General features: G+C 35.9%; 1 protein-coding gene across 2 annotated transcripts; it reads left to right on the top strand.

Annotated features, from left to right (window-relative positions):
• Window positions 1–4,480: 4,480 nt before the first annotated feature.
• LOC120113224 (uncharacterized) lies at window positions 4,481–17,673 on the top strand. 2 transcript variants are annotated; one of them, XM_088711989.1, is made up of 6 exons: window positions 4,523–4,597; window positions 7,703–8,688; window positions 16,245–16,427; window positions 16,549–16,647; window positions 16,745–16,896; window positions 16,967–17,673. In XM_088711989.1, exons 3-6 carry the CDS (start codon window positions 16,269–16,271, stop codon window positions 17,346–17,348), a joined length of 792 nt encoding a protein of 263 aa, XP_088568115.1. In that variant the 5' UTR covers window positions 4,523–4,597; window positions 7,703–8,688; window positions 16,245–16,268; the 3' UTR covers window positions 17,349–17,673. The 2 variants fall into 2 exon arrangements, with proteins under 2 accessions (XP_038989937.2, XP_088568115.1); XM_039134009.2 differs by lacking the exon at window positions 7,703–8,688 and having other exon boundaries at window positions 4,481–4,597.
• The last annotated feature ends 1,122 nt before the right edge of the window (window positions 17,674–18,795 follow it).

Here is an 18,795-nt window from a genome sequence, read left to right as displayed (position 1 = left end):
ATATATACTTTATTGTGACAGTCAAAGTGCCATCCATCTCTCAAAAAATTCAACATTTCATTTGAGATCCAAGCACATTGATGTGATATATCATTGAATTTAGGATGCTTTGGAGATAAAGTTACTGTGTCTTGGAAAAACCTATATTGATGATAATGGGTCAGATATCATGACTAAAACTTTGTCCATGAAAAAAAATGTTGCTTGTAGAGAGAAAATGGGTTTGGTGGAACCTCCTACATAACTCGGGAGGGGGAGATTTGTTGGTGTGGTCCCTCCTCATGTGGAACCCATATCATTTGAAATTAAAAAAAAGGGGATAAGAAGGCAGTTTCAAACCACATGGCTTGGGGGTGAGATAATTGTGGAAAACTGTGAGTCTCCGAGTCTATGAAAAGCGGTGAAAAACAGAAAATCAAAGTAGAAAAGAATGTGCTACTTTATTGGATGATCGGATGGTTGATTTTATTTAGATTTGGTTGAAATTTTAGTATATTGTTTCCAACATTGAGAGCTATAGATTGAATGGTTTGGATTTTTAGAAAGCATTCTCTATTGATTATTTGAAGCATCAACATTTGGTGAGATCTATTCTCTATTTTGTTATTTATTGTTAAAATCCGTCTTATTGGTGAAGAATTTTCTTGTTGTGAAAGCCAAAATTAAATCTTGTTGATGTTTGTGCAGCCTCTAGTTGAACTAGAGAGGATCTATTATAATTTTATTATTTTAAATAGTGAAAATTTTTGGCTGGACTAGGTCTCATGGTTTTTTTCCTTCACATCAAAGGACTTTTCACATTAAAAAAATTGTGGTCTCTTATTTCTAGATTGCTCGATTATTTTGCTTGTTAATTGTTTGAGTAGATGATAGAGATTATTGTTGCTTGGTGAGTGATATCCCATTTAATTATATAAATAGAAAAAAAAAATTTGTGGCATCATTATTTCTTGATTGCATTTTTTCAACAATGACAGACTTCCTGTTCTGATGAAACCTAATGTATAATTTTTGGTTCCGGTCAACAAGAAGAAATCTAGTTCGTATGTGGTCTTTCAGCTCCAACCAAGTAGTAGGCTCTCCTCGACCAGAGCATTGATTTAATTCTTTGAATCAACTTCACCAAATATGAGCAACACGTTTTAATTTTACTATAGCAAGTTGAACTTTTCTTTCCTCGGTTAATACTATGAAAATAATTGATCATAATTGGCAAGCCAATCAAGAAAGCTTTTGAGCTTCATACTCTATAAAAATCTGTTGCTTCAAGCTTAGTAGGGTCTGTTGTGCTCTACACTCAAAACTTTCTAAGTAGTCATAATTATACTACAATAAATTTCATCAAGAAATTGTGGACAATAAGTTGTGATCCTCATATTTTTGTAATTTGCAACAAATTGGCAACTGACAGCATGAAGATCTAATTTCATAATGGAAGACTGCAGAGTTACTTGCATGCAAAACCAATCCTAGCCAAGAATTCCAACTATGTATAATTGTGAGGATCCATGTGGGCATGTGTTTAGTCCCACATCAATTATTTACCGAGAAGATTTTGAGTACTTATATAGGACTAAGAAATCCAAAAATACCTTCTAGCTAGCCATTTTTGATGAGGTCTCGAGTTGTTATAAATGATATCAGAGCGGACCTAGCCTATGATCTATGTGGGCTAGAGAATATTGGAGCACAGATTAGTTAAAATTGACCACGGGCTGATTATGGTACTTATGATTAGATTTGAATGGAACCCTTAGCCTGATGAGGATGTTAGTGCTTAAACGGAAAAAGTATGTGAGGATCCGTGCGGACGTATATTTAGTCTCACATCGGTTATTCGTTGAAAAAATATTGGATACTTATAGAGGACTAAGGAGTCCAAAAAATACATTGCAGCTAGCTATTTTGGATAAGGTCCTAGATTGTTAGGATGATATTAATCTAGCCTCAAGTCTTTGACTCAAGGGATTCAATGTCCATGACTAATATAAACTCATAACAAGATTTCGAATGATCATGTAACCTTTTCATGGGCACCTTAAACCGGTGGCAACTCATGCTAGCCTGTAAAATATCTGGCACAGAGGCAACGTGAGCTCCCAATAGGTACAAACTGAGCTGCGCATCAGTGGAGGCACTAAAATAGCATAGATCCACACAGTCTTGCTTCAAGCAAAAGGTTAGTCACTTTCATGGAACTGATCTACTGATTGAGGAGGATCGCATAGTATCAAACCCATCACAAAAATTGCAGCACCAATGATGAAGTATGCATTCAAGCTTGTGCCTTGTGGGATGTAAGGTAATAGCAGCGAGAGAATATAGATGCAGGACACTAGAGGAAAACAAAACCAACCTTTTAGTCCAAGAAAGGAACTTGTTTTTTGATAGCATATCATGCCATTCAAAAAAGCCAATTCCAGTGTTTCATGTCTCGTATTTGTCTATGCAATAAGCAACCTGTTGGAGTTTTTTCTTCTTTATTTGAAAATATTTTAATTTAAAAAAAACCAACCCTACCCTCTAAATTTTAAATTTTAGTTGGTTCTAATATTTTAAAATACTTTATTTATATATTTTATATTTTCTTACACTTCTCCTCATATGTGGGCCGGACTTTTCTTTAATGGGTAAGCCCAATATGTAAAATTTTTTTAATAATAGGGTTAAAGAGTGGGGAGACAGTGTTCGAACTCAAGACGTCTTCTTTGATACCATGTTGAAATCACTAATTGTCCCAAAAGCTCAAGTTGATAGGATGAGGTAGATTTATTTATATATTTTATATTTTTTACATTTTACTTAAATAAAATTTTGGATGCTTTGGGGAAGTACGCTAGTAACCGTGCACACACGCTGCGGCCAAAACAATTGCATCAATCTCTTGATTTCTTTTTATAATTTTTTTAAAATATTACTTTAAAAATATAAAAAATTCAATATAGCAATTTCTAGGTGCCCTTCCCCTAACACAATCCCCATATAAGAATATTCGTTTCATTTGAAAGTTTCATTCTTCTACAGGTGATGCACTTCACTTCTTCGGGTGACACGCACACAAACCTATAGCCTTTTTCAGCAAATTGGCTTTAGAAACCGGCAATGAGTGCATTTTTGTTCTTAGCGTATCAAATGTGTGCTTTGTGTCTGTGTGAGTGTGTTTGGAGGCAACAATGTAGTTCCTTCACAACCCGAACAACAATGTTAACAATCTGAGCCAGATAAATTTATCAAAAAAAGAAAAGGATGTCAACTAATAAATAATATAATAAATTTATTTATAATAATTAATATATGAAAATATGAATAATATTATTGATAAATAATAAATATAATTCTTATATTAAAATATTTATTAGTAAATATTAATTATTAATAAATAATTAACAAACATTTATTAATTATTAATAAATAAATCATGGAATTTATTAATAATAAGTATATTTATTTATTGATAAATAAATTTATAAAATTTATAATTAATATTTATTTATATACCAAAGATATACTAAAATTTATTTATAATAAGATATATATTTTTTAGTATATGTACATTTAATTTAAAAATATTTATTAACTTATGTAAATATATTTTAATATTTAAAATAGTCAATATTGACCGCTTTTATGTAAGTAGACCATAGATAGCTAATAAATAGATTTAACAAAAAAATATCATTACTTAAATTATTTATTTAAAAATATTGTTGAAAATTTGGTAATATTTCTTAGAGCATTACCTCCAACTAAATATAATAATTATTTTATGGTGCTATTTTTTAGAGTAATTCTTCCATTAATCAAACATGTTAAAAATTATTTTCCTTCGCATTTATTTGCAAAGATAAATGATTTTCAAAAAATTCAAAGATTACAGGATCTGACATACTCAAACCAAACGAACCCTAAAGATCTAATCAACAGTCAGAAATTCTCTTTTAAAAAAATATAATCGTTCTTTTTCTGAAAAAAAAAATTATTGAATTATTTTTTTCTTAACAACACCATTAAATACTGCAACTATCTACATTTTGTGTTTCCATTATTTTTCTTTAACAAAGCTGTTTGCTATGCCATTGATTTCTCACTTTCTCATTCCATTGAGAACATCAGTGCAGAAGCTAAGCAGGTTAAATCTGTTATACAGCTAAACAAGTTCACTTGATCTACTTATTAAATAAGTTAAGCAGGTTGGATCAAATTATTTGCTTATTAAACATAATAAATTTAAATTTTAAATGTTATCTATTTAATAAATAGATCAGATTGAAATTTGGGATTTTCTGATTCAACTTTTTCACCCATATAGGATATAGCAGAGGCTGAAGATATCTGAATAGTATCTTGAAACTAACCTTTTGGGATGAGGCGTTGTTACAATTTATATGATAAATATGTAGTCCAACATTTTTATAGGCGTATATAAAAGCATACTTATACGCAAAGTCTGGAAAAAAAAGTTATTTATTAACTCGTAAAATATCAATTAAACGACCTCGTTCGAAACCGCTCTAACTATAAACGTCGGCCTCCGCTTTCCCCTTTCTTTCGGTATCATCTTTGTTAGAGCTCCGATCGGGATCTTCTTCTTCTCGAGGTATCAATCTCCCCCTGATTGTCTTACTCGCAGAAGCATTGATTCATCGAAGATCCGAGCTTCGAACAATCTTTTCTTTCTTCGATGCTCTCTTACATTTGCCTTCATCCAGATCTGCGAGCATTCTTCTTCTTATATACCGAATCTTGTTTTCAAGTTATCTTTTAGTTTATCTCCATTTCTTTCTCAACGATTTGATCAGTTCTATAACAATAAGCATGAGATTTATTATGCTGAAGGACAGAACAAGAGGAATGGTTTTTTTTTTTTAACTCTTTTGGATCCAAACCGCATAAATTTCCAAGAAAAAGAGGGTTTATTGTAGCAGGTTAAGAATCTAGCAGTGGATGGAATATTCAGGAATTTTGATGAATGAATTGGGTGGAAAATGGTTCATTTTATGTCATGTTATGTCTTTGAGGAACTCGGAAAAATGTGATTAGATTAATGCTAAGTCATTCAATGCCTGTCATTAGTAACTACGGTGGATGGCAGGAATACAGGATTTTTGTTCTGGCTTTTTTATGAATTATTGCATCTTGATTGTACCGTCTGAATCCCTGGGTGAACAGTCGATGCTCCACGCATTTAGAAAGAAAAATACTTACCTGCATGTTTGTCCCTCTTGATGATAAGGTTTAAGGAGACTTCTGGTTATGTAGAAAGAATTTCTGCAGCTAAGGGCTGTCGACAGATATACTGTTGGCATAGGCAGGAGGATGGATCACCTAATTATCCATTTAGTATTTTATTTACCTTTCAAAGGCATATATGTGTGGAGTGGTCTCCGGTCAATGTTGAAGAAGCTTCACCATTGAAATGCAAAGATGGTAAGATCTATGCCACTAATGAGATATGTATATGTGGCTAATTGATATTGAGACTTCAAAACCATTTTTGATGAACTCATTGGTTTCACTCAAACCTTTCATTGGAGCAAATTATTAAAAGAACATTGATGCAGTCATTCCATTTTTAACCGATTTTTTATTTGTAATAGTAATTTTCTTCTTTGGAACCATGGTTGTTCAGTTTAAGCTAGCACAGCAGACAAGGTGTGTCACTTGAGTTGAGTCCAAGATTTGGCCAAGTCAAACAGTATATCAGGGGTTATGAATCTAAGCTAAGGCTAGGCAAAGGTTATCATGAAAGGTCTTATTAAGATAATGGGCATAGCTAGTTTCAGGACTAGGAATCTATTAAGGTGAAGTATAGGGCTTATGATGACATTTACAATAAGTTAAACAGGAAAGGGCTCATGGTAGATTTCAATCACAATGGTTGTTGCATTAGAGGAAAAAGATTTTAATCCACTGGTTGCATAAGAGTGGTTGATTCTCATGATAGGGTATATGTGCTGAGGAAGATAAGATTTCCGGGAGCTGTTGAATGAGAATGATGCTATAAGCATATAAGAGGGAAAGGTTCATTATAGAAGGGGGACAATAGAGGAAATTCAACCAATTAAATTATAACAGCAGGGGGCAGATATAACATGGGGAAAACAAAACAAAATCTTTTAGCATGTTTTGGCCCATCAGACATAGTACGGAAATTAAACAAAGATATTTAGTTGACTTCATCAAAATATGTAGTAAATGAGATAACAATGACCAGGAGATTGGCAAATAAATGGAGGGAAAGTAGGGCTAGTAATGAAAGCTGAGCTGAATATTGGGCTGTTTTAGCTTCACTCTAATGCTAAGAGTGTGCTCAATCCTGGCTAGGCTTTAGACAAGCTTATACATATATGTGCATGTCTAATTAATAAGATGAGCATAAAATGCGGCTTAGGTTCCTCTATTGTGATCAAACAAGCATGGTAATCTGATTTCCAAGCCAAGCCATGCTAAGAGAGCTAGCTAAGAAATGCAGTTTATTACCAAGGATTTACTAAAGTCGTATGATTAATTCATGTTTCTTTTCTTTTTAAGCTATAGAAAAATTTCCGAAAGAAAATTAATACAGGTAACAAGGACTTATAAAAGCATTTTAATGGAACAATGAGTAAAGATGAAAACCTGTATATGGTTTTTCTACTATAGGAAAAGCTTATAATAGATGACCAAGAGAGATTACTTGGTGGGTAGGAGAAATAAGGAATCTCAATTGGTTATACTAGCTACATAAAACATGTATACAATAACTCTTGTGTGTTCTGTACTGCTTGTCAGCATGCTTGATGCATGAGTATTTGGTGGTGATGGGCTAACAATAGGAGTTGGCTTATGGCAGCTACCTCTTAACATTATTCTAAATCAACTTTGTGTCAATATTTGAGAGGGTGCTACTTGGTGCATGTTAGTCCTAGAACCGGTTCCAGCCCCTTACCAGCCGGAACCCATATAGAACTGGCCGGAACCGGTTACTTACCGACCAAAACCAGCCGGTAAGTGCCCGAACCGGCCGGAACTAGTCGGTTCGGTGCAGACTCGGTGCAAACTAGCTGGGTCATACTGAGCCATTCTGGTTCCAAGCCCGGTTGATACTGTAGCAGTGTACTTGATGCTTTTTAAAGCATTAGATGTGTGTTGGGAAGGCTAATGCACAATTCTTCCTACACTCGGTCGCTTCCTCTTCCCAAACTCCAAAAATAACACCGATTCAGGCTATCAGAAGAAAGATCTAAGGCTAAATAAGGTGTGCTTTCTCTCTCTTACCCATTTCCTCCTTTTTTTTAGGGGGGCTTGAAAAAATAGCACAAAAATTGCTAAAAAATAAAGGAAGATCATAGCAAAATTTTTGATTTAGGCTTATTTTTTTTATACGTTGTAGATCTATGGACAATCTATATACTTACCTAAAAATTTTTAATTTTTGGATTATATATAATTTTAAAAATTAAAAAAAAATATTTTTAGATTAAATTTTTTTTAAATAAATAGAAATTAAAAAAATTGTAAAATCAGAAACATATTTAGGGGCATGCAAGTTACTCTCCATAAAAATTTGGTATCCATTTATTTAAGTTTTGATGTGATCATGTGCACAGTGGTCTAAGCCTAAATTTAAAAAAAATTAAGAAATAAGTAGCCTTTGATGCATGCCCGAGGGCCTAGAAAAATATATGCAGCATTTATTGTTGGGTTCTACATGGATCTACAGGAGCCGAAGCTTGATAAGCGAGGATCGCCTTCACGACCGCCAGTTTCGTAGCCAGCGAGGCTAGGGTCAATACAAAGCAATGGCTGAGCGCAATATTCCATGCATTCTTTTAGTTGATCAGCCATAGCCACAGAAGAGTTTGTTATCACATGACTCCTTGTCCGAGACATCCTTTCAAGAGATATGATCGAGAGATGCTTAGACGAGGCCACTGCGCTACCCAGTCGACTTGGTCAGAAGGGTGACATACATCCTTCCAACATAGTCAGACAGAGAGGGGCACGAAAGGTAAGAAGCTCAGCACACATAAAAAAAAATAAAAGGCACCTGCAACTCTAATGGAGAGTGTTGAGGAGGAGTCAGTAAGCTCAGATTCAGAAACCAGGAGCAGCAGTGATGACAATTCTGGTGGTCATAAATCTACCGGCTAGAGAGAGAATGGAGGATAGGACACCATTGTTTATGAGACATATCCATAGGGTGGTCTTCAATTCACCGGTGAGTTTCAGTTTATGCATACCACAAAGGATAGGAACCACGGTGCACGATCTGGTAGAGTCTGCGGGGATATGATTGCATATAGGAGATGGGCTCCTCGAGGTTATTCAGGAGGACACGATGTAGTTGCAGATAACTTCGCACGTAGAATAGGATCCATAGATATATCGGGTTCTGAGTCGTATACTAAATCCTATTATCCACAGTCACAGGTAGTCTATGATTCATACGGATACGGATTTGGATATGGTGCGTCTGAGGCATCTTCCGGTGGCTACTTCCCTATGCAGCTCGGAGCATCTTACGAGTCGGATTTTGCTGTCGACATATTTGGATAGACCCCTCCACAGTTGTATTGTCAGTTAGAGGATATCTCTCAGAGCTAGAGCTTCAACGAGAAATCCAAGAGTACTTATGTGCCTTCTGACTATGCCGATGATCCGAATATTTATGAGAGGCATTACCACTCGACCCGATTTTAGATATCGGTATGTATGTTGGATTTTAAATATATGTAATTGACTGCATTATTTTTAAATTTTTACGTCACTAGATTTGAGGATATTTTATGTTGTCCATTTTATCATTTGTATCATTTTAAAGCAATAAGATGCATCATCTAGGTTAAACCGGAATCATAGAAACATCAAACAAATATCAAAAAGAAAATTAAATTAGACTTAAATTCATAGAAAAAGTTTGAAAAGAGTGATTACCAATTAATTTTTTTTTAAAAACTCCAAAAAAAATACCGATTCCGTACAGGTCTGAACCGGTGCCGAACTGTATCGGGCGCCGACCGGTATGGATCCCGGTGGTGGTTCGGTGGACCTTGGTTCAGATAAATGTGTGGTAACTTAATAGCTGTAAATTTGTGAATGGTCACATTAGAGAATGACTGGAATAGATAGACTTAAAGGTGAGGAAAATCATTTGAGATGGTTTGAACAGGGCCAATGTAGAAATCAATGGCAAGGTGCGATTTGTGTAACCTACTCCAAATTGATGTAACAATGCCTATTTCCCATGTTTTATATGTTTATTAGTTATGTTGGTAAGCAAAAGGCAGGCTGTTTTATCTACCATAAGGACCTTGCAACACATGCATGTTCAGTTTCTATGGAACTTAGTGCTTGAGCATCATTATATTTGTTATTCATATATAACAAAAATTACATTGTTGTTGTTAAGATACAATATTCATAGGCAAGGTGTACAAGCGAAATAAATTCAACCTTCTCATTGATTGGATGCTATGCCTTCTTTTGTAGTTATAACTTGTATACCTGATAACTTTAATAGGAAATTGGGATCAATTTATCCCTTAGAATGTTCTTTTCCATGTCTGTTAGGAAACTTTGCAACTGGAACAATTAGCAGTTTGCTAATTGTTCTATCTTTTCCATGTTCTTTTAATAGTTTTATTGTTCTATCTTTTCCTAAGGAGGGTAGGAGCCATATCTTTCAAGAAAGGCATCTGTCCTTTAATCATAACATGTGGCTTGCTGTTTGTGACATTGAATTTCTTGTACAGTTGTTCGAAGTCCAAAGGTCAATCAATTGTGTAAAATGAGCCAATTTGGTACTACTGTACTTACTGATGAGGAAGCAGCTTTTTTTGTGCCTTGAAGCAGTGAAACTATAAGCCGTCCTTAGGATACAGCCTTTTATGACACTAAAACAAAATTTCATGGGAAATGTCTTCATAATTTCGTATATATTTTTCAAAAACAATATGGTGAATTTCTAGTTATCTTTTCCAAGAAATAAAAAAGCTCTTTGTATATGATACATTAGTATATTTATGCTTTACAAATTTCACATTTTGTGAGAACTAGTTACCCTTAATGGAGGTTGAAACTGGAGAGGGTATTTAGGCATGGAGAGGGGAGCATCTATTAATGGAATTAGAGTGCTTGGACCTCCTAAGAAGCAATCACTTGTAGGGTCGGAGGAATCGGTACCGGGTACCATACCGGTTCTCTAGCGGAATAAGTCAGTACGAGCCGTGTCGAGCCCGTATCGAGAGAGAAAACCTGCCAGAGCCGAAGAAGGAGAAGAGAAAGAGAGAGTGAGCAGGGGAAAGAGGGAGAAGAAGTGCTGGCAGACACTGGCAGGGGCGGCAGAGGCTGCAGGAGGGCGGCGAAGGCCGAGGCCGTGGCTGCGGCTAAAAAAATTTAAAATTTTTTTAATTTGAAAATTTTTAAGCTGCGGCCGGTTCCTTTGTATCGAAAGAGAGAGCAATGGCCTCCGCCGCCCCCCTGCGGTCTTCTGCCAGCGTCCGCCGCCGCTCCTTCTCCCCCCTCCCCCGCTCGCTCTTTCTTTTTCTTCTTCTTCTCCAGCTCCGGTAGTGAGCCATTTTTAAAGCCGGAACTGTACTACTGAGCCACCGCTATGGCTCGAAACGGGCGGAACTGTCCGGTTCTGCATTCCATGGCACATGACATATATTACATCATATTTGGATCATGGTTAAGTGGATTCCATTAGAACATCAATGTGTATAGAAAAAGCCATACCCTTGATAAGATACAATATAAATGATATATCATTTTATCTTAGTAACGTTGGGATTAAACTAAAATTTACTGAAGGCACAATCACTATAACAATTATGCTTTTATTGAATCAAGATTGAATTTTGTATTCTCATGAAACTTGCATATGCATTATTTTGGATTTTTGATTGTATGTCCAAAACAAGGGAATTTATAAAGAATACCTTGTTTTAAAGCTATCAGGAATTATAATTTGTGACTGTGGCTCACATATTTTAAACAAAGCATTTCCTTGTCGTTGGGCAATTTGTTGCCAAAAGTTTTCTGCTTAAGAAATGTTGGTTGTGTTATCAAACTGGATTTGTGGGATGTTTGCAAAATTTTTGTAGCTAAGTTGAAAAATCTATGGCAAAGATTTTTGACACCCTATGTTAGCTAGAAAATTACATATTTTTGTCTGGATAGAAGCATATATCTTATGCATTGTAGTATGCATGTTGACATGTTTTATGGATAGGAACTCTAAATATGAGATATGTTTCTTGTTTGTTTTACATATTAGACCATGGTAACTGTGATATCTCATGGGACTCGCAACTAATAGAATCATGTGTTTTTTTTCGTTGGTCCTAAATTACAAACAAATTGATTTTATAATCTTATAATTTTCCATTGTCAAAATGTTACCTTGAACTGTTCATTTGAACCAATATGGTAAAGATCAACTTTTGTGATTTGTAGTGGAAAATCCAATTGATATGATGTTTGCACATTTCCTTAAGAACCCACAAGTGTTTAGCTCAACCTATTCCATGACAAATAGCAAATTTCATGGAAAATAACAACAGTAGGAGCTCAAAGATTTGGTAGATCTGAATTCCAGGACTACCATTTTCTTCCTTTTGTAATATCATACGATTTCTTAATATTATAACAGGATGAAAGCCTTGTTTTGGGCTTGTCTTGTATTCTTATATACATGCACCTCAAGGTTCTTCCAATAGGTCTATATTTATGTTTGTAATGCTGGGATGCACCAGTGCTGCAGAAAATTTACTCTAGAAGTGTTTGGCTATTTGCATAGCAAACCAGCAGCTCTTGTGTCTCTATTTACATATGTACTGGGATCATTTGGTGATTTTAAATGTCTATTAGCTTATTTTCCTTTCAGGACTTGGTCATTGATTGGGAAAACAGAACATTTAAATGCATTTGAAGGTTATTTACAAGCGCCACATTGGATTATGATCATGCTTTTGGTTTGAGCCTTGTGAAAAGATTTTGGTCATGGCATGCCTCAGCATCTATCCACACATTGAATCTTGTTGCAGTCACTTGGCTAAATGCGAGGCATCCATGAAATTTTAATTTTAGCTCCATGAGGGCCTTCTTTTGAAGCATCCAAGCCAAAGATTGTTTTGGACGTTTTGTTTGCAAATAGAGGACAATAGGCTTTTAATCTATTGTTTCTCCCCCTCATTTGGATTTTTTTCAATCATTCATGTCACTTTGGGGGAGGAAAGCTTGAATTGCTGGAGTGAATCTTGGCCATGCACTTTCAGATAGCTAGGGTCTGTCATGCTCTCCAATGATCTTATACCTAAACTCTGATACCACTTCTTTTATGCCCCAAACCTGACACCCGGGTCTGGAATGCGACACGACCGCACACTTCCTAGGGCAGAACTCTAGAGAATATGTAAGGCCTGAAAAATAATGATCCGTGAACAATCTTAATATCTGTGAACAATAATAATCTTAATTCATAACAAGCAATAAAACTGATCCAATTATAGAATTTAATCATCCAACCAGTATTAGTAATGCTCTATCTATTCATTCCTTCCACTTGTGATCTCAACCATAGCCAAGTACTACGCAATCTGCAGCTCTAAAAAAGAGAAAGAGGAAAGGACTTGTTATCTTTATAGCCCTGTAAGAATTCTGAACCACTACACCATAAGTAATAAGAAAATAATCAATTAGAAATATAAAATGAATATCGATCAATACTTAGAAAGCTCAACAAATAACATGCATATAAGTTCTCATTATCATCTTTTCAAAGAAGCATATATATATATATACATATATATCTCAAATATAACCAACTGTTCAATAATAATTTCTGATGTCATTTCATCCGTTTTAATTAATTTAATTTTTATGTTTCTCATTGATTAACTTTCCTCTTTGGACAATCTAAGATCAGAACTCAGTCCAAGAGTAATATACTACCATGCGTAAGCTCGTGGAGGCTATTCCTATATGTCAGCCCATGACGCTACAAAAATCCACGTGTAAACTCGTGGAGCCTATCCTATGCATAAGCTCGTGGAGGCTATTCCATGCGTTAGCCCATGGGTGCTATCCCATGATGAGATTAGTCCAAATCATATCTTGTCCGTTTGATTTACATGCTCCTCTTGTCAAATCAGTTATCACTTATATAACGATTTTTTTTCGAATTCAAGATATCTTTGTTCATATAATCATGTTCTCAATATCTGAGAGTATAATAATCATACGAATATATTTGTACTGAAAATCATATAAAACATATTATCACATGCCAAACCAAATTTATCGATGTAAATCTTATGATGCCAATCCAGCGGTACAAACCAATAAACATATATATATATATATATATATATATATATATATATATATATATATATATATATATATATATATATATAGTGATGAAGTATAGAGATTCTTACCTCTATCGCAATCTAACGCAACTACAAGACTATCAATCCGCATCTAACATGTTCAGTCAATTTAATATCAGTATTACACTAACTTATCCCTTATCAATTACTCACTATATTAATGAATCACTTATTCAATAATTACCTAATTTTAGAGTTCTAATATTTGAATTATCGATATTTTCTATATTCTTCTCTAATTGAAATAAATAAAAGGCTAGGATCTTACCTCAATTTAGATACTAGAGTATAAGATCTTGTTGGTCTTCTTTCTATCCGGATGATTGTAGCCACATACAAAACCAGAGCTGACTATAAAAATAGATTTGTATAGGAAGATATACGAGGTTGGCTAGATGACAACGCTCAATTGTTCGCATCAGTTAGTACAATGTAATCCAATTCATCTGATCAAGAAATTTATATCCAATCAAGAAAAAGGTAATATATCAAGGGTTATCAATTATGGATCCAATGGTAGCTGACAACAGTCGGGTGCAGGACGGACAAGGTCAACTAGGTAGCAGTGTTCGATGATCCAGGTCGGTCCGCTTTGGCCAATCAAATCAGTCAACTCATGAAACAAAAGTCAGACCATGGTATAGATAACACAATAGGGACTAATGATGGTAGAATCCAACGGTACTTGGTGATGGTCAGGTTAAGGCTAGCGCGACGGGTGGTTGCAGTGATACTGGTCCATGACCGTTTACTAGGGTTAACCCGAGTCTACAATTAAAACATCTGGAACCCTTTTGCTGGATCCATAGAATCATGCGAAGAGAGAAACAGAGAAAAAGATCAAGAGAGAGAGGAGAGAGAAAGAAGAGAGGAGAGAGGAGAGAGAAAGAAGAGGCTCTCTTCTTCCCCAAAATAGGGGAGAGACGTTCTCTCCCTTTCTTCTCGGATCAGTGGGTGGTAGTCACCAAGGCGGCCCAACCCTTGGCGACGACGACCACGGGCGGCCCTTCAGCTGCGGCACCACCAATGATGGTGGTCGGCCGGTGCGAAGAAAGAAAGAAGAAGAAGATAAATCATGGAAGAACTTAGCCTAGATCACGGCTGATCTTCTTGAATGACTTCCGCCCAAACATAGAGGTCTTGGGAGGTGGCAAAACTCGGCCAATTCCGGCGGCCAGCAGCGACAGAACACAGAAGAAGCCGAAATTGGGCACCCCTATTTCGAATGGTATTCCGGTGATCACCGGCCTAATCGGAACAATCCCGAAAGAAAGAGAGAAAAGGTAGTTCAAGGGGGTCGGGTCCTTACCTAGTTTTCCAGCGGCATTCGGCCGTGGCAACGGTGCGGACAACGACCAACAATTGGAGAGGAATTTGAAGAAATCCGGCGAGGATTGTTTGGGATCCGCGAGCAAGGGATTTGAGGGAAGAGGGGAGGGGCTTTATAAGTTGAGTCATAGGGCTTTCACCGTAGTCCAGTGAGTCTTAGGATTCCTCTTCCACGAGGAACTCGGGGAGGAAAAGGACTCATCGGGAGTCCTCCTCCCCCTGTTGCACGTTCCAGCGCACGTTGGGTGGCCCAAGCGGCCGGTCCAGACCACTCCAGGCCAGACCAGACTGGCCCAAGCTCACCTTAATATGGGCTCTTTCCAAATTTGTTGTACCGATTTTATCCAGTAGAGTACCCCAAATACTGTGATGTCAGTTATTATTTATTTCACAAAGAATTAGGTCCAAAACTATATAATTGACTCTGGTATACACAAAACCTGCCAAGGTGATTCAATAAGCTAATGTTATGACGATATTAATTTCAGATGTGAGGTTTGTTTATCCTTTGACTCTTTGTAGTGAATGTAATTCCAGAACTATTATCTAGTTTCAATGTCTCCAGGAAAGCTTTTTGAGGCTAATATGAAAATCTAACAGATGTCTGTGCATTCCATCCTGCTGAGTAAAGCAAGCAGCTCATCTGCTACTAATTGCCTGGACATCCTGTAGGAAGAATCTATTTACTAACCATATAAGAACTGATGATTTCTGTGTCCCTGTAAGGCACTCTTCTGGGAGAAAATCTGCTAAAATGTGTAAACTAAGCACTGTTGGATTAAAAGATTATAGAATTACTGGTTCACAGTACATGTTTCAAGATCAAGTGTCTCCTTGTAGTGAAATGGATACTGTTTCCGGACCAAAGCTAACAAAATTGTAGTTAAATGGGCAATGTCAATTTCATCATTTCTTCTACCGAACTTTGATGCAAGTTTTAGTGTTAATTGGGGTAGGCTGTTGCATAAGGCCAAAAAGAATTATACACTCTGATGCATTATCTGGTACTGGATATTGAGAATCCTGGTAACCTAAAGGCCTTTGAATGAGAAGGAGATTCTTCTAAACATGAATAGAACATTCTTACAAAGAGTATACCAAGTAGTTTCTTGCTTGTGCTTAAACTACTACAAAATGAACTTTCTTCCTTTCTCTTTTCATACAATTTCTGAACTTTAATGTTCAGTTTCATCATGTTCATAAGAAATGTAGTGAAACTGCTGGCATGCAGTATAAATTTTAGAAACCTAAAGGGTTTGATTTACTTTCCATAAATAATACTTGTGTAGCTTTCATAGTGTTCATGTGCACAGAATTATTGCAGATATTTTAATGCAATATGACTTTCTATAAAAATTATTCTGATGTCCACTTTCCTGGAAATCTATAAATATTATATCCGTAAACATAATTCTTAAGGTTTTGTGTATAAAATTATAGATTCAGCTGCTATTGTTCGGGCTGTTCTGATTATTCTCAAACTTGAGGAACATGTGTGCTTCCAAATGGAGCGATTTTACGCTGTTTGTTTTTATTCAGGTAATTTTCAGCTATTTGACAGCAATGAATGGCAGTCTTGGTAACCAGTCTGGCATGCAAAGATCCCCACCGAACCCATTTGGAAATGCTTTCTATGGGACTGGATCTGGACTCATCCGTGGTGGACTAGGAGCATATGGGGAGAAATTCCTAGGCTCAAGCTCTGAATTTATGCAAAGCAATGTATGCTGAGGATAAAACATTCATATAGTAAAACAAATCAGTCAGTCTTTTTCTCCACTGGGTAGCAGTGCATTTACATAAAGCAAGGGGCTCACAATCACCTTCATGATTTTGTGAACAGATTAGTCAATATTTGTCTGATCCTCAGTATTACTTTCAAGTGAATGGCCAGTATGTGAGGAATAAATTGAAAGTGATCCTTTTCCCATTCCTACACAGGGTAAGGATGCTTAATTTACTTCTTTTCCTCCTGTATCTGGTCAGCTAGCTCCTTGTACTATAACTATGTCACATGTCCTTTGATTTCCTTCATCCAGGGACATTGGACTAGAATTACAGAGCCAGTTGGAGGTAGGCTTGCCTACAAACCTCCAGTTCATGATATAAATGCCCCAGATTTATACATCCCCCTCATGGCCTTTGGTACTTATGTTGTGCTCTCAGGATTCTCATTGGGTGTTTTTGGAAGGTAAGACAAGTCTTAGACACATCTACAATCTTTCATCATTGTGCCATTAACATGTTCTTATCCAGTGCAGATTTACACCAGAAGCATTGAGTCTACAGTTTACAAAAGGATTAGCAGGCTGGTTCTTCCACATCCTCCTCCTAAAAGGGTTGTTGTATTCCTTAGGCAGTGGTGAGGCACCATTGCTGGACATTGTGGCCTATGCCGGGTATGGATTTGCTGGCTTGTCCCTTGCTGTTCTGGCAAGGATCTTTTGGAGCTTCTCATATTATTTTCTGCTGCCGTGGATATGTGTGTGCATGGCTGTGTTCCTTGTAAAGACCATGAAGAGGGTCCTTCTTGGAGGAACTAGGGGGTATGAGAAGCATTCCACCAGGCATCATTATCTTCTGCTCTTCATGGCTGCAGTTCAGTTCCCCTTGCTGTTCTGGCTTGGTAATGTCAGTGGGTAATAATTTGCTTTTCCTGGCTCTTCTGCTGATCCATGGTTTGAATGAGATATCACTTTGGTATGTGGATTCAAACTTTTATGCAATCTTTGCCATTGCATCTATACTTTTGCCTCATCATGCTCTGATGCTCATTTCATTTACTTGGGGTGTGGATATCATTCTTATTTTTTCGATTGTACTCATCATTGGAGAGCTGAATTGAATGCCAAATACGAGTTAATGGCAGGAAACATTTAAGACAAGAATGGGGTGTGTTCTTAGTTTGCGTTTGGGTTCTGAACTATGATTTAGTATAGTCAGTGAATTCATTTGCCTTCTTCTGTTATCCAAAAATATCATGAGATCTAGCTCCCAGACTGTTTCTGTTCTGTGAAGAGCCTCAGACAAAAAAACAGGGTAAATTGAAGTTAATCGGTTAACTTTTCTGTTTTTCAAAAACTGATATTCTATGCCATAAATAGAGGATGCCGTATTTTATTGAATAACAAATAAAAAGTATGAAGTTAGAAGCTAAATTTTAAATTTCTAAATATTGCACTGATTAAGGTGATTGCTGGCGTTCATCATATTACCAGTACTCTTTTGTTTTGAAGCAGTTATATCCATTATGCATGATTGAATTGCCATATGCACTTTCTCCTTGATTAAGGCACATGAATTTTACTAGCCTATTTTTATACCAGAACACTCTGATGTCCTTTTTTTTTTTGTTGAAGTCCCTATTGTTTCATTGTTTTGAGAAGATCAGTTTACTCATTTTATATGCCGAGCTCATGATACCATAGTTGATATGCTCATTACATACTGAAGCAGGTATTCAATACACTTGCAACAAAAACAAAATATACTTCCAATGTGATACCAGACTTGTTAATCTCGTGGGAGTATTAATATGTTGATGAGAAATGAGCTTTAATATTTGATATTTCTGAACAAGGACTTCAAGATTACTAATGCTCATGGGAGTCTTAGTAAGTGTTTGAACCAGCTTCCATTGGTTGCCCTTCCCAAAACCTTGGGACTCGTTTTTGCAAGAAAATTTTTCTCACTAGAATGTTTTTTTTTGAAAAGCTGATATATAATGCTTGATTATAAAAAAGTGACACATTGTATGGTGGCTTATATTTGGTTGAGCATCTACTCTTGAAAAAGCTATGTAAAATATATGTTATGCCCTTAATAAAAAAAAATATCTTACTCATTCTATTTAAAAGCTTTAGAATATTTTTGGAAAAAAATTCTAATTTTTAGCGGGTGGAAATTGATTTTTTTATATCCTATGTGGATTTATTTTTTCACGAAACGTGAAACTCTTATTTTTATGAAAAAATTATTTTTTAAAAAATAATTAAATATAAAATATTTTTTTTTATTTTTTTGTTGACAATTAAACGAGACCTTAGATCTCAACCCAAAACTTTTTTATTGCTAGCTATGCTGCAAGCTT

The sequence above is a fragment of the Phoenix dactylifera genome, chromosome 15, assembly GCF_051530095.1.
Source record: "Phoenix dactylifera cultivar Ajwa chromosome 15, Ajwa_hap1_PhDact_Kaust_v1.1, whole genome shotgun sequence".
In the NCBI taxonomy this organism is placed as follows: Eukaryota; Viridiplantae; Streptophyta; class Magnoliopsida; order Arecales; family Arecaceae; genus Phoenix; species Phoenix dactylifera.
The sequence above is the reverse complement of the archived record's forward strand: the minus strand, read 5'-3'. Positions and strand labels throughout refer to the sequence as shown.